This window comes from Bos indicus x Bos taurus, chromosome 10, assembly GCF_003369695.1.
Source record: "Bos indicus x Bos taurus breed Angus x Brahman F1 hybrid chromosome 10, Bos_hybrid_MaternalHap_v2.0, whole genome shotgun sequence".
Classification (NCBI taxonomy): domain Eukaryota; kingdom Metazoa; phylum Chordata; class Mammalia; order Artiodactyla; family Bovidae; genus Bos; species Bos indicus x Bos taurus.
The window spans coordinates 44,967,666-44,982,165 of record NC_040085.1 but is presented as its reverse complement, the minus strand read 5'-3'; the positions used below and the strand labels follow the sequence as shown (position 1 = coordinate 44,982,165).

At 42.1% G+C, this 14,500-nt stretch overlaps 1 protein-coding gene across 1 annotated transcript in view; it reads right to left on the bottom strand.

Moving 5' to 3' along the window:
- MYO1E (myosin IE) overlaps positions 1 to 14,500 on the bottom strand; it is a 222,535-nt gene that overhangs the window by 45,916 nt on the left and 162,119 nt on the right. The window contains exons 16-18 of the mRNA XM_027553869.1: positions 13,230 to 13,311; positions 8,008 to 8,114; positions 3,920 to 4,018 (exon numbers count right to left, since the gene is read on the bottom strand). Of these exons, the coding sequence (XP_027409670.1) occupies positions 3,920 to 4,018; positions 8,008 to 8,114; positions 13,230 to 13,311 (288 nt within the window). The remainder of the gene's footprint in view (positions 1 to 3,919; positions 4,019 to 8,007; positions 8,115 to 13,229; positions 13,312 to 14,500) is intronic.

Genomic DNA, 14,500 nt, shown 5'->3' with positions numbered 1-14,500 from the left:
GCAATGGGATGCTGCCTAATAGATGCCTATGATAATTTTGCAGAGATGAGCCTAATGACTTACACCCCTTTCATCAAGTGGTTTCAATTTAAGACCAATATTTCATCCCAGGGCCTTTGCACTGGCTGTTGTCACTGCCTAGAATTCCCTTCCTTGCCCCTAGTCTGCAAGGCTCCTTTAAAAAAATTTTTTTAATGTATTTTTGGTTGTTCTAGGTCTTTGTTGCTGCTCACAAGCTTTCTCTGGTTGCAGCAAGCAGGGGCTACTCTCTGGGTATGGTGCACAGGCTTCTCATTGTGGTGGCTTCTCTAGTTGGGGAACATGGGCTCTAGGGTGAATGGGCTTGTGTAGTTGTGGCACACAGGCTCTAAAGCATGAGCTCAGTAGCCGTGGCCCAAAGTTTAGTTGCTCTGAGGCATGTGGAATCTTCCTAAACCAGGGATCGAACTTGTGTCCCCTGCATTGGCAGGTGGATTCTTAACTACTGCATCACCAGGGAAGTCCTGCAAGGGTTCTTGTAATTGCCCAGATGACGAATCCAATGGTTCCTCTTCAGAGGAAACACAGCCCAAACTTGTGTCCTCCAGCTTCTGGCACTTGGATTTAAGGATGTGTCTGACCTCCAAGGACAAGAAAAAGTCCCAGGAGCCAATAGGACACTCGCTATACTCTGTGCTTGAGATAATAAAGGTATAAACTGATTCAGTTACTCACAGTGGATCACAGGATGAGAAAGTGACTGAAAGACTCTGGACAAACCCTGTTACAATCCAAGACTCATACACCTTATGGAAAACAGCACTGTCTCTGGAAAAATATTCCTTGCCCACTGACAGATATATGGCCTTGTAGCCATTTTTGAGTAGGAGACTAAACACATACTTTACACTGAAAAACAAATTTTCTTTCTGAACTTTGTATTATCCTCCCAGTACTTTCAAATCAAAACAAAACAAAAAATACGACAACATCAAGCGTCTGCTTTGTGTAAGACGGGGAGGCCCGTCTGTCTCTTCTAAAAGGAAAAGCCCACAGCAGGAGAGCTAAGCAGGAAGGCATCTAAGGATAAAATCATTTCAGAAAAAGGCGCTCGACACAAAGGGCATAACAGATATGTACTAAACGCTGACTGTGGAAGGCACACAAGAAAGCACCGCTTGTGCAGCCGTGCAGCTAGCCTGGCACTTGAGAGAGGCCTGGATATTAGATCCAGGTCATTTCACAGCTCATTTAAGGAGCTGCTGCAAACAAGAAATGCAGCCTGCTCAGGGCACCCCAGACACTCTGGCTGAGAGCGTGGACTTCCTGCTCCCCGCAGACTGGCGGAGCTCACAGCACTGCTTATGGAAGTCAGCTTTGTCAGTGTGTTTTTAAATAATATGGAAGGAAGGAATCGGTTTCTCAAAAGAAAAAAAAAAAATTTAGGTAACATTAAAAAAAAAAATCTGATCTGTTTTCAATAGCAATGCCAATTAGAAAGAATCTGAAAATATCAAATAAAGAGTTTTTAAGTACAGGAACTTCCCTGGTGGCTCAGTGGTAAAGAATGTGCCTGCCAATGCAGGGGCACGGGTTCAATCCCTGTTCCAGGAAGATCCCACATGCTGCCGAGCAACTATGTCCATGTGACACAACCACTGAGCCTGTGCCCTAGAACTGGTGAGCCACAGCTCCTGAGCCCGTGGGTCACCACCAGGGCCTGCACACCTGGATTCTGTGTTCTGCAAAAACACAACCGCTATGAGAAGCCCGTGCACCGCAACGAAGTGTAGCCCCCACTCTCTGTACCTAGAGAAAGCCTGTGCAAAGCAACAAAGCCCCAGGGCAGCCAAAAATGAATTAATTTTTAAAAAGAACTTTAAATAAAAAAGAAAAAGTTTTTTAAGTACAGAAAAAATATTGAAGGAGAAACATTTTGGAATTGTTGAGGGCAAGCCTTTTGAAATTTAAGCAAGTCGGAGGAAATATTTCTTATTCACTATTTTCTGTATTTAACTTTCTTCCCTCTTAATTAAAAAAGGGTATTTTCAAAGAAATGCAGTTCTGCAAAAAATATTAACGATAATCTAAGCCACGGTTCTCTCAACTGACTTTGTCTCCCCAGGCCACATGGGGCAATGTCCGGATAATTTTGGGTGTTACTACTTGGGGAAAATAAGGGTGGGATGGCGGGGTTGCTGGTACTACTGGCATCTAGTAAGTAGAAGCTAAGGTTGCTAAACATCCTACAATGTCCAGGACAGCCTCGCACGAGGACTCATCCAAACCAAAATGCCAATAGCTGAGGTTGTGAAACCCTGTCCTAAGCTAGTGCTGGCCGTCTGTTTAAAGAAGAGCAAGTCTTTCATAATTAACATCTCAGTTGTTTGTCAGCAAATGGAGACTGCTACAGTGATGCAAGAGCACTCCAAATTTATTTTCTAACCTTCCTAAAGACTTCTTTTCATATTGCCGTGTTTACGCTAGAGGTGTAGTGGGCCTGTTAATTCAGAGACCCCTGATGGTGAATTTTATTCCTAGTTTAACCAGCCTCCAAAATCATCAGCAATCTTGAGTGTGTGGGGACAAAAATCAATGAAGTTTTACTGTATGGAATGATCCACCCTTTGGCCAAGCCTCTCCTGACCTTCCACATCAATGACCTTCTACAGATGATGACCCATATTGATAAGCAGTAGATTAGCCATCCCTATCTCCCGGCAGAAGAAACAACATCCTCAAAGGGAAAGCTACTCTATTAGAAATATTGGATTTCAAAGATGGCAACTAAGTTCTTCTCCTTCCTAAACCTCTTTGTTACATAAAATCTGAATTAAAAAAAAATGTTCTTATATCTTGCTCCTGTATCATATACCAGGAAGACATAATTATTTTCTGATTAAAACAGTAAATATGGCTTCCTTCTTTCATAAAGGAAATTAAGTAAATGTGGAACATCAGTGAGACTCCACTAATTTAGAATCACTAGAGAAATTAGAATCATGTTGTATTTTAAGAACACTAAATTTTATCCTTTTTAAAAACAACACAAAGAACAATTTAGCACATATCCTGCCAAATGTACTTTAACAGAAATATAAAATCAGTTTAACTTTATGTTTGGACAAAAAATTTGAGGTTAAATACCTTAAGCTTATTAAATATTTTCCTGAAATTGTCTCCACACTATTAATTTGCTCAGTCAGTTAAATGTCAGTCTCTCCCCATGTCACAATTACCATGAATTTCTGAACTGATGTATCACTCTAAACAGACAAAATACTTGATTTTACTTAAAATAAATGATGCTTTAAAATGATTTATTCACAATAAATGATGTTAAAAAGAATTATTATAACTTAATACTAAAAAGACAAGTAATTTAAAAGTGATCAAAGGACTGGACAGACATTTCTCTAACAGCTAATAAGCACATGGAAAGATACTCAACAATATCTTCCATTGGGGAAGTACAAATCAAAACCACAGTGAGAAACTACTTCATTCCAACCGGGATGGCCAGAACCAGAAAGTCGGATAATAACAAATACTGGCAAGGACGCACATACACTGGAACCCTCAAACACTGTTGGTGGGGATGTAAAATGGTACAGCCGCTTCGTAAAACATATAGCAGTTCATCAAAAAGGTTAAACATAATTACCATTTGACCTGGCAATTCCATTTTTATGTATGTTCCCAAGAGAAATAAAAACATATGCCTACATAAAAAAGTGTATGTGAACACTGATAGACACATTATTGGTTATTCATAAGAGCCAAATGTGATGTCTATCACATTATTGTTGGATGTACAACTCTATGAATATATTAAAAGCCACTGAATTGTATACTTCAAATGGGTGAATTGTATGATCTGTGAATTATATCTCAATAAGCCTGTTTAAAACATAAAAGAGACCCAAGGCACCAGTCTTACCTCTGCAGGAATTTTTGAAAGACACGCCGATAGGCGTAACCAGCTCTCCTCACTCGAATGTTCTCTTTGAGGCCCAGGTATTCTACTTGATGCTTTACCCTATAAAGGAAAGAAGGAGCCAGGATGGGACTGGATAATCTTTTCACCCTATTCTCCTACCCACTATATCCACAAACTCTCAATTCCACATTTCAGGGAAGCATATTAAAAAAGATTATAAATTATAATAATCTGAGTCTGAGCTGGTCCTCAGGTTATACAATATTCACACATATCTGGTAAACCAAAGGAGTAGAAACCTGAGTCAGGAAAATAATTTTCCTTTTTCCCGTCCTCCAAATCCCAAACTCACCATCGACCTTTTCTCCATTAAGGAAATTACACATGATGCTGTCAATTAAGAGATATCTGCTCATTTTAAGTCTTTTTCACAAATACTGGCTATACCCCAAGCTTTGAGGCAGGGAATGCATCACCCATTGATTCAAGAAGAAATGTTCCTTCCTCATGACTCACATGGAAAACAATATGCCTCATGTGAAAGCATTGCTCCGTTCATTACAACTTTCGTCATTAGGAATTTTTGTCAACCGGACAACTGGTTCAAAGTATTAATATGGTGTTATGTTTAAAATTCCATGTTTTTTACATATTCCTGGAGCGCCATCACGCCTCAGTAAACATCAGCCAGGCTGGCAATACCTGTTGTTCTCCTGAGTAAGCCGTCTCCTCCTTTCAGAAGGAGTCCTCTTTCAAGACTGTCCTCAGCCATTAACCCAAGAAGGTTAGGGCCAGAGAATTCCACCAGGGCAGTAATTCAGAATCCAGGGCAGGCAGTTTGCCCTAAGCCAAATGAAGACACATTTCCAACAGGAAAAGAAAAATAAACTACACACCATAAACTTGTGGAATGAGTAACCCTGTCTGCCGAGAACTTCAATTGACCGTGTGATCCCTGCCAATGAAGCACACTGCCCTTCCATGGGCCCTGAAGTTTCATGCTCACAGATGAAGTGAAACCAGGCGTGCTCAGTCGCTCAGTCCTGTCCGACTGACTCTTTCTGACCCCAAAGATCACAGCCCACGAGGCTCCTCTGTCCATGGGACTTTTCTGGGCAAGGGAACTTAAGTGGGTTGCCATTTCCCCTCCAGGGGATCTTCCCGACCCAAGGATCAAACCGCATCTCCCACGTCTCCTGCAACGCAGGCAGATTCTTTAGCAGATTCTTTACTATTGAACCACCAGGAAAGCCCCAGAGTGAAACCATCGGTCACAGTAAACCTGAACCAAGACACGAGGGCAGATCCCAGGGTGCCATCCTACTGGAAACACAAATCAACATTTGACTAAGGAACACCTTAGTCTTTGTAACACCAGTTTACAAGAGTGTATGTTAGGAAGTTCCTCACTGAAATTCAAATAAGGGATGTGATTAAAAAAAAAAAAAAGTGAGCGAGGGGGACACCATTGTTGGAAACTCTATGAAAATTTACTGAATAAAATGTACCCCTGTCTTCATTTCTCCAGTCTTTGATATTCCAATGACTCGGTTTGGATTTTGAGAAGGTGGCATCATGATTGAGGAACTTCCAACCAGCAGCTACTGTAAGATATCCCATTAGAGTGCCTGTCAGCAGAGCTGAATACGTGGGGCAGGGTAGAGCGTGCCAGGGAGGTACCGCATTTGAGGATGAGTGAGATGTTTTCGGTCATGATTATGTTTGCTGGGAAGGGAAGCTGGAGTGAGTCTGAAGTAGGGGGAAGGGTGGGCTCCAGCACTTCTTAGCAATCCCTCTGCTTTCTAGACTCTTGTAATTTATTTCTGAGGCTGCTAATGACACCACCCTTCTACTCAGTGTGTATGTGCATGAGATGTGAGTGTGGGTGAGTGAGCACAGGAGTGACGAAGAGACGGGCAGAGGCAGGATGGCAGACACAGGGGAACAGATCTGGGGGTGTTCATTCTGTCTGATTGAAGGAGTCCCTCTCTGGCCTGACCCTCTTATTTAAAGAGGAAGAGACTGAGGACTCAGGAGATGAAGTGCTTCACTCAAACTAGTTGGTGACAGACCAGCACAGGATACAGTTCTTCCAAATCCTAGGCTAGAACTTAGCTCTAGATCAGCTGCTCTCCAAATATGAGGCCCAGACTATCATCACTAGCACCACTTGGGGGCTTGTTAAGAATGCAGACCCCCAGGCCCCACCCCAGGCTCAATGACCCAGAAACTCTGGGAATGGGGCCCTGTCATAAGCCTTCCAGAGGATATTCTGATGCATACTCAAGTTTGAGAACTAGTGTCAGAAGGCAAAACCCCCCAGACATTTTCCATCTGTTATTCTCTTGACATCAAAGGAAAAAGTGTGTGCCACAGTTCAGAAAAGCAGAGGGCAATTTAAGAACATCCAGAGGAATGACTGAGAAGGGGCAAGGTTGGATTCCACATCCAGCTCCTTCAAAGGAATGGCTGGAGTGGCTAAGTGATGAGTTCACGGAAGAGAAGATCCCAGGAAAACATGGCAACTGCCTTGAACTAGCAGAAGAACCATCACACAGAAGAGTCCCAAGAATGGTTCTTTTGGCTGAACAGAGTAAAACTGACTTAGAGAAGGGCTGCAGTGCCAGCTGGTGGCGAGAGGTATCCAAAGGAGAGCTGATGACCCAGGAGGAATGGGTTTCCCATCAGAGCATGAATGTCATTTACAGATAATATTGTAAGTGAATCTTAGATTATTTTAAATTGAAAAATTTGAGTAATTCTATAAAAAAGATGTCTTAGGAATCTGCACTTATTGATGAGATTATTCAGAATATTGTGACATAACCAAACAGAAGGCTGCCACATCCCAGCAGCACCTTAAGGTGAGAAAAACAGTCTTAGGCTGCACCACAGAGTGTGAAAATACGAAGAAGGATTTGCAGACAGCAAGTGCTCACACGTGGGTGTTTTCCTTCCTATTTATCTTTTCCTCCCTGGAAATGATCAAGCATTGTCTGTCTGCTGTGGGCTAGAAAGGGTGTTGGTGGGGAGATGGGAAATGAACCCTCCAGGTCCCTCGGGGGAGGTGATGAGCAGCTAGGAATTTTCATCCTGGTCTTCCCATTGGAGTTTAACCTTGACTAAGTCACTTGATACCTAGAAGAGTCTATGTTTTTTTCCAAGAGAGAAAAGAAAAAAGAAAAAAAGATAGGCATTCCAGCATGAATTCTAGTATGAACAGGAATACCAGTATGCTCAAGTCCATCACATCTGGTGACGGTGGTAGGACTTCTCTCTCTAGTCCAAGTCACTCACAGGGTCTCTCTTCAGCCCTGCTTCCGTGTTCCTACAGACAGGAGGAATTTCCCCAGCTGGATACAAAACCTATATTCTCCAGTCATCATCTTAACATTTTCCTTCTCAATCATCTCCCTTGAATCCTGCAGAGGCCACATCCCTAAATGGCAGGTGTAGGAGGAATGTGACGTAGGACTCCTCAGAAGCCAGGGAGGATATGGCTCACTGCTTATATGCCTCACATCTCCCTTGGGCTGGTTCCCTCCAGCCCAAGAGAGTCACTCTGCTCATCAGCACTGGGCTTGGGGGTTACAGAGCCTACAGCCCCTCTGCCCACATAAGCAACTAAACGACAGATCGTTTTTTAACTAGCTCTGCAGAACCCCACCTGCAACCCTGAGCTCAGCATTCCAGGCCACATCCTGTGGGTGCTGACGAGAAGCTGAGTGCACTAAGAATGTCTACACAGGGCCTAAACTAATCTGAAAACCATCCTGACTCTGCTGTGCTGGGGTTTGCTTTCTTTTTTCCATTTGCCCCCAGACTAGCCAAGATCAACATTATAAATCGCTAATTCTGAACTGAAGGGCACTGCCAACATTTCAGGAAAAAACAAGGAGGGGAAAATGATATATACATAGGCTTCTTCCTGAAGTTAAGACATGAAGACATAAAACACATCTGAAGACAACTGAAACTGCTCCTGCCTGGGGAAGAGGCCAGATGGCCTGACTTGAGCAGTGGGAAAACAGGCCGAGGCTGCCCTTGATGTTAGCTGCCCTTGACCTCCACCTGTGCCTCTGCCATACCTGCTTTCCTCCCAGTCTTTGGGCTTCTTGGTTTCGTTGGGTTTGATGCAGCGAATGTAGTGAGGTGTACATTTCATCAGGGTGCTCACGAGGTCATTGGCTTGTTTCTGGAAAGGAAGAATAACATCATTTAGAAACATGGAATGTGCTCTAAAGTAGATCAGCTTTCCAAGGAGATTTGTGTGCAAATGTGCAGCTAGAAATTCATCCTCATGACAGTTTGTTCATTAGATTTAACTCAGGGATACTATACTTCCTCAAAGTTCTACTGACTATTACGGTGATCTGAACACTCACAAGTGCATTTGAAATTAAATTTTTGACACCAATGAGGCCTTTTTAGTATAGTTAACAAAATAAAAACAAAAAAGAATCCACCAAACCCAGTATATCCAGACACATAATTTTTAAGAGAAATAAGAAAGCATGCTAATTATTAACAACTTTAGTTAATTTCATATCAACTGAGGACTTTTGAAAATACATTTTTCTTATAAACTCTGGAGGGAGAGGTGGTACACAAATTATCTGCAAGGATAAATCATTAGAACCCCCTGTATTCTTTCCAGGCAATCCAACCAATGAAGAATCATCTTAATAAAATGATGGAAAGTCACAATTAAAAGGTGGGAGACACATAAAAATTTCAGAATTCATAAACCTTTATTATGCCATTTCATTCACTTTCTTCCTCAGCACGTCTTTTTACAGACTTGCTGACTTGGAGCCCTTTAAGTGTAGCAGGAAACATACTCCTTCACAAACTAAAATATTCGATGTAAAATCATTCCTCACTACCTGCACACTGGGTACCCACGATGGAACTGGGTTCAAGCAGAAAAAGCCACATAAATAGAGTTACAATTGCTCATGACATATTTCAAATCATGAGTATCTCAAATGAAAAACACATCAGAGCCCAGATCAGCATTTCTATCCCCACAGCTGAGCACACCCCGTGGATCCAAGAACGGGGCACACACAAACTCTCATTCCAAGCAAATCAGCATGAAGAGAGAAAACCTCTAAAAGAAAATAGAGGAAAGGATCCCTAAAGCCAGAAAACCATTACCAAGTCAGCAGAAGGGACTTGCCTGCAGTAGACAACCCTCTTTCAATTAGGACTTTTCTATTTTCAAGGGTTTGGGAAATCCGAAACCCTTGAGAAAAACTCCAGTGTATTCAAAGCAAAAGTTCTCCATCTAGACATGCGGAATATGGCATTATTTGCAATGTTTCGAATTCAGAGCAAAGGTGCAGAGGCTGTATGAGCAAAGCACAGCTCCATGATAAAAATGTAAATTGACTCATCTTCCTTGTTGATGAGAGATTGCATCTTTTTTTTAAATCCCCAACTCTTATTTTTAAGAATAACTTGGCACACTATTTAGTCCTAAGCATTTCAGAGCATCTCTTTTCAACTTAGCAAGTTGAAAACACAGGGGCAATTTTGACTTAAGTTTATATGCCACTTGACACAGTTCTTTCCAGCTCAAAATAGTAATGTACTGAAAATGCTTCATGGACTAGACACATGGATTTTCTTATTTATGACTCACGATTATCATTCCCATTTTTTAGATGAGAAAACGGGGCCTTAAATAAAGTATTGCTCGAGATGACACAATTAGTAAGCAACAGCAGTGAGGCTTGAACCCAAGTCTGTGAGCTAGCATGTTTTTTTCCTAACCACAATGCCTTCCTCCTTCCTAAGGAAGATAATGAATAATTTATTGTAATACCAAAAGGAATTAACTGGGAGGGCTAGGATTAGATAGAAGCTTTTAGGTTGTGGGATAATTAATTTGAGCAAACAAGAATTTATCTTAACCATCACAATTATCCTGTACTTAGCTATGGGTCAACTGTAGATGTCCCCAGAGGTGGTGGGGAAGCCACAGTTTGAATTTACTCTGACTCCAGACAAGAAGAGCCCATGACTTAGAACAGAAAGCTTCCAAAGCTACTTGCTGAGCAGAAGTGGCCATCAAGATATGCAGACCAAAGAGTAAGCAAAGGTAACACTCCTTAGGGTGACGGCTCCTCATTCTAACCTCCTCATAGATCGTTAGCAAGTCTGAACTAGGATCCTGGCTCTGCTCTTTGCAAGCTGTCTAACAAATCACTAAATTTCTTTGGACCACGGTTGCCCGTCTGTAAACCAAGCAGAACTAGAATACTTCTACTACCTCGACCTGCAGGTTGGAATGGATGTTCAGTGTCTACCGGTCCAGTTACCTCAGGGCACTTGTGTCTCCTGCCACATCTGCTCCTTTAGAGGCCAGGCCCACTTAGATAAAGCTGCCAGCCCAGTCTACTTTGCTGACTCTGAGCTCCATTCTATCTCCCAACAGCATCAACCTTTGGCTCTAATTTCAAAACTGGTCCCTTTTAGCCATGAAAATGTAGAATTTAGGAAAGCTTCAATAATCACATGTTATTAAATGAAGAATATGCTTTATAAACAAAGATAGTGGAAGTTCTCACCAAATATTCTATAAATTAAATTCTACAGAACACTTTCACATTTTAAAGAATTAGAATACACAAAATACCCAATATAAAACTACCTTGAACATTAATTTTTCTTCTAAGGAATGCAGGATCCCTTTAAACACTTATACCTCAGAGATATTAAGATGAGATGTAGCTACTATACATAAAATAACCAACAAGGACAGCCAGTACAGCACAGGGAACTATACTCAATATTTTGTCATGATCTATAAAGGAAAAGAACATAAAAAAGTTATACATATATATGTATAACAATCATTTTGCTGTACATCTGAAACACAAATTGTACATCAACTATACTTCAATAAAAATTTTTTTAAAAAAGATGACGCTTAGCATCTGCAAAATACTGAGGATATGAAAGATGTAAGAGATTGAGCCAGAGCTATGCATCTCTAAGAGGTGACTTACGAGACATAAAACAGGGAGACTCACTCCTATGTGGAGGCAGAACATCGGACAGCCAGAGGCCACATGGTTCACCAAGGAGGGACCATTGAGGTGAGAATAGGTAGAGTCCAGTCTCCCTAAACAAGCTTGCTGACTCCCCCAGCCATAGCAATCTGGAACATTCTGAGTATGCCTGGAAGGGGGCAACTCTGAGCATTCAACTAGATAAGAATAAGAAGGAGGCAAAGGGTTCAAGTCTTCCAAGGAGGAGAAAAATGCCCCTGCCCCCACCCTCCTTTTCATAGGAAATAAGCTGGACCGAGAATCCAGACCACTTGAAAGTGAGTCACTGCAGCCCTGATGATCTGGGCCCCTTAGATGTGACTGTGTGACAGTCTTGTGACCAGAGTTTCCAGCCTAAAGCGAATCCTCTTCCAGGACCCAGAAGTGACGGCATGAGTCAGAGCCGTGCACAGAGGTCAACATGTGGGGCTTTGGGAGAACTGCACCTCCTCTCAGCCCCAGGGAACTCCATCCAAACTCCATCCCAGGACATTCTATGTCTCCAGTTCCTTGAACAGGATTGTCCTTCATCCCCTAGTGGATTCTACCCTCTAACTCAAGACCCGGCTTGCATCTGACTTCCTCCACAAAACCTGAGGCCCCTCTGGATGGGATTGTCTTATTGCTGGGACATTACAGTGTTTGTGTCCTCAGAGGCTAGGGAGGCAGGCTTCCATTTTCCTGAAATGTTCAGAAAAGAAAAAGCCAGTGAACAGAACAGACAAGAACCACCACCGTATCCATGGGGCTGGGGTTATCAAGAAGGGTGAGAAGGGCAGGTAGGATCTGGTTGTACAGCTGGTGAGGGGAGGACAGTCCAGGTGGGGAGTCAGCACAGGCGCATCAAGTGTCCATTGAGAATTATCTAGAGATGAAGAAGCATGGGAGAGAAGGAGGGGACAGATGGAGTATACGTAACATGAGAGCATATGCTTTTGTGTTTATGTTTCAGGCAGTGTGTGCCTTAGATGGATTATGAAATTAATTACCACAGTATCCCCCCTGAGATTAGGTACTAAAATCTCTACCTTACAGAGAGGCAAAAGAAGCATTGAGAATTTAGGTAATTTTCTGGCAATCATGTGGTGAGAGATTTGAACACTAATGATGAACCCCAGGGCCCTACTCTTAATCACTTGATGATCCCATTGATTATGAAGACAGGGTGGTATTTAATTGGTATGATTCTTTAAAAAACCATTTTTAATATGCACACTACTATATATAAAATAGACAATCAACAAGGGTCTATTTGTAGAGCACAGGAACTCTACTCAAAACTCTGCAATAACCTATATGGTATATGTAGAGCTGAAATCACTTTGCTGTACATCTGAAATTAAAACAACATTATAAATTGACTATACCCTAATGTAAAATAAAAATTTAAAATAAATATATAATTTTAAAAGCGTCTTCATCTGGTATAACTAAAAAAGAAAAAGTTTACTGACTGGTTTTCAAAAAATCACATGATGGAATATGTTCAACACAACCTTTAAATTCAGAGTGTTGTTAGGGACAATTTTATCGCACAAGGCCTCTGATAATTCAGTGCATACCCCACGAAAGGCTTCCAAGAAACACTAAGAGAACTTCCCTGGTTGTCCAGTGATTAAGACTCCAAGTTCCCAATGCACAGGGCATGGGTTTGATCCTTGGTCTGGCAATTAAGATCATGCATGCTGCAAGGCACAGCCAAAAAAAAAAAGAACAAAAGATACACTAAGAATTCCTTTGATTCTGAGATACTGTGGGGCCAAGATGCCTGTAATTCACAAAAAGAAGGGCCTGCAAGGTCCAGTGAGGAAGGTGCATAAATTCCCCTTAAAAGGCTCAGTAGAATTTCAGGTACATATAAAGAACTTGGAGGAGTTTTGGGGTATGGTCTGGAAAACCGTCATCAAAATCCAAAATATGGCTCTAGATCATAAAATTTCTCTGATAGATTAATGTGAATTCTTCTAGATTCAGCGCAAAGCCATTTCCTCTTAGAAAGTAGCTGATTATCATCTGCTGACTATTAAGCTACGAGGTACTTAATATCCCTTTGGGGTTTTAGTACAGCCAAGTCAAATCCAGCTAGCATCCTGTAACCCTTTCTCAAGCGGCAACATCACTTCTGGCCATCTTCTGTAACCAATCTGTTGCATCTCACTGACCTCAGCCTGACCCAGGGGTACGACGGTTCCTGAGTCCCAGAAAATCCTACCTCTTACAGGAATCCATCAATTTCCCAAAAGAGAACAAACCTTTATTTTGCTTCCGGCAGTAGTTGGGCGGCCTTTCTTGTCAGCTTGCAGATTTTCCGGAAATAAAGACTTTATAAAAGGTCTGGAAAAAAGAGAGAGAATGGATTAGCAATCAGCAAGTACCTCGGGGGCTGGAACACCTTCTTCCATAGAGAAGTGAGAATCGTCCAGAAGCACAGAACCTTGACTACAGAATGGCCACTTGACTCAAAGCACAAGCCATCAAGTTAAAGATGTAGGAAAATAAAGCAGTGGACAAGAGCAACACTGGGAAAGAATTCTAAGACACAAACACCTTGGAAAATAAAATTGGAAAAATAAAATTTTAAACTCTGCCTTTCATGTTTTCCCACCCACTATTATTGAGACACACCTTGGCAGCAGGACACAACAGAGGGGGCTGAGTGTGAATTTGCTGAGTTAAATAAGAGAGGCCACAGCACGAGGCTGTGTGTGACTTGTCCAGATTCAATGCAGATTCTGCTTTGCTCTAAAGCAGGGTTTCTCAACCTTGGTGCTAAGGATACTTAGGATTGGATAATTCTGTGTTGGAACCCCGGGGTGGGGGGTGGTGTGTGCTTTACACATTAGGGGATGTTTCACAGTATCAGTGGCCTTTGCCTACTAGATGCCAATAGGCCACTCTTTCTACCATCCCTTCCTTCCAGTAAAAGACCCTGACGAACTGTGCTTTTGAGTATGAGCAATTTTAAGTGAAGCTAATTCACTAATGCTTTGCTGGCTGAATGTATCTTCATTAGGAAGTGTAACTGGGCTGCATCTGTTGATATGCCTGCCTCAAAGGGCACAGAGCAAGGACTTTGTCTTAGTCACTGCAATGTACCCAGTGTCTGGAACATGACCTCTACCTTGAACACAGTAGGTGCTCAATAAATAGTTGCTGACTGTCTGACTGATGGAATGAACATGATCCATGTAAATTCCTCCTAAGTGACTTACTAGTAGTATTAATAGTGCTAGTGGCTCAGTTGTGTCTGACTCTTTGCGACCCTGTGGGTGTTAGCCCGCCAGGCTCCTCTGTCCATGGGATTCCCAGGCAAGAATACTGGAGTGGGCTGCCATTGCCTTCTCCAAGGGATCTTCCCGACCCAGGGACTGAACCCAGGTCTCCTGCATTGCATGCAGATTCTTTACCATCTGAGCCACCAGGGAAGCCCAAGTGACTTACTGGGCATCATGAATTTTCCAGGAAGTCTCCCCAGCAATAATCTACTTTTAACCTCATCAGATACAATTACAGATTTTTACAG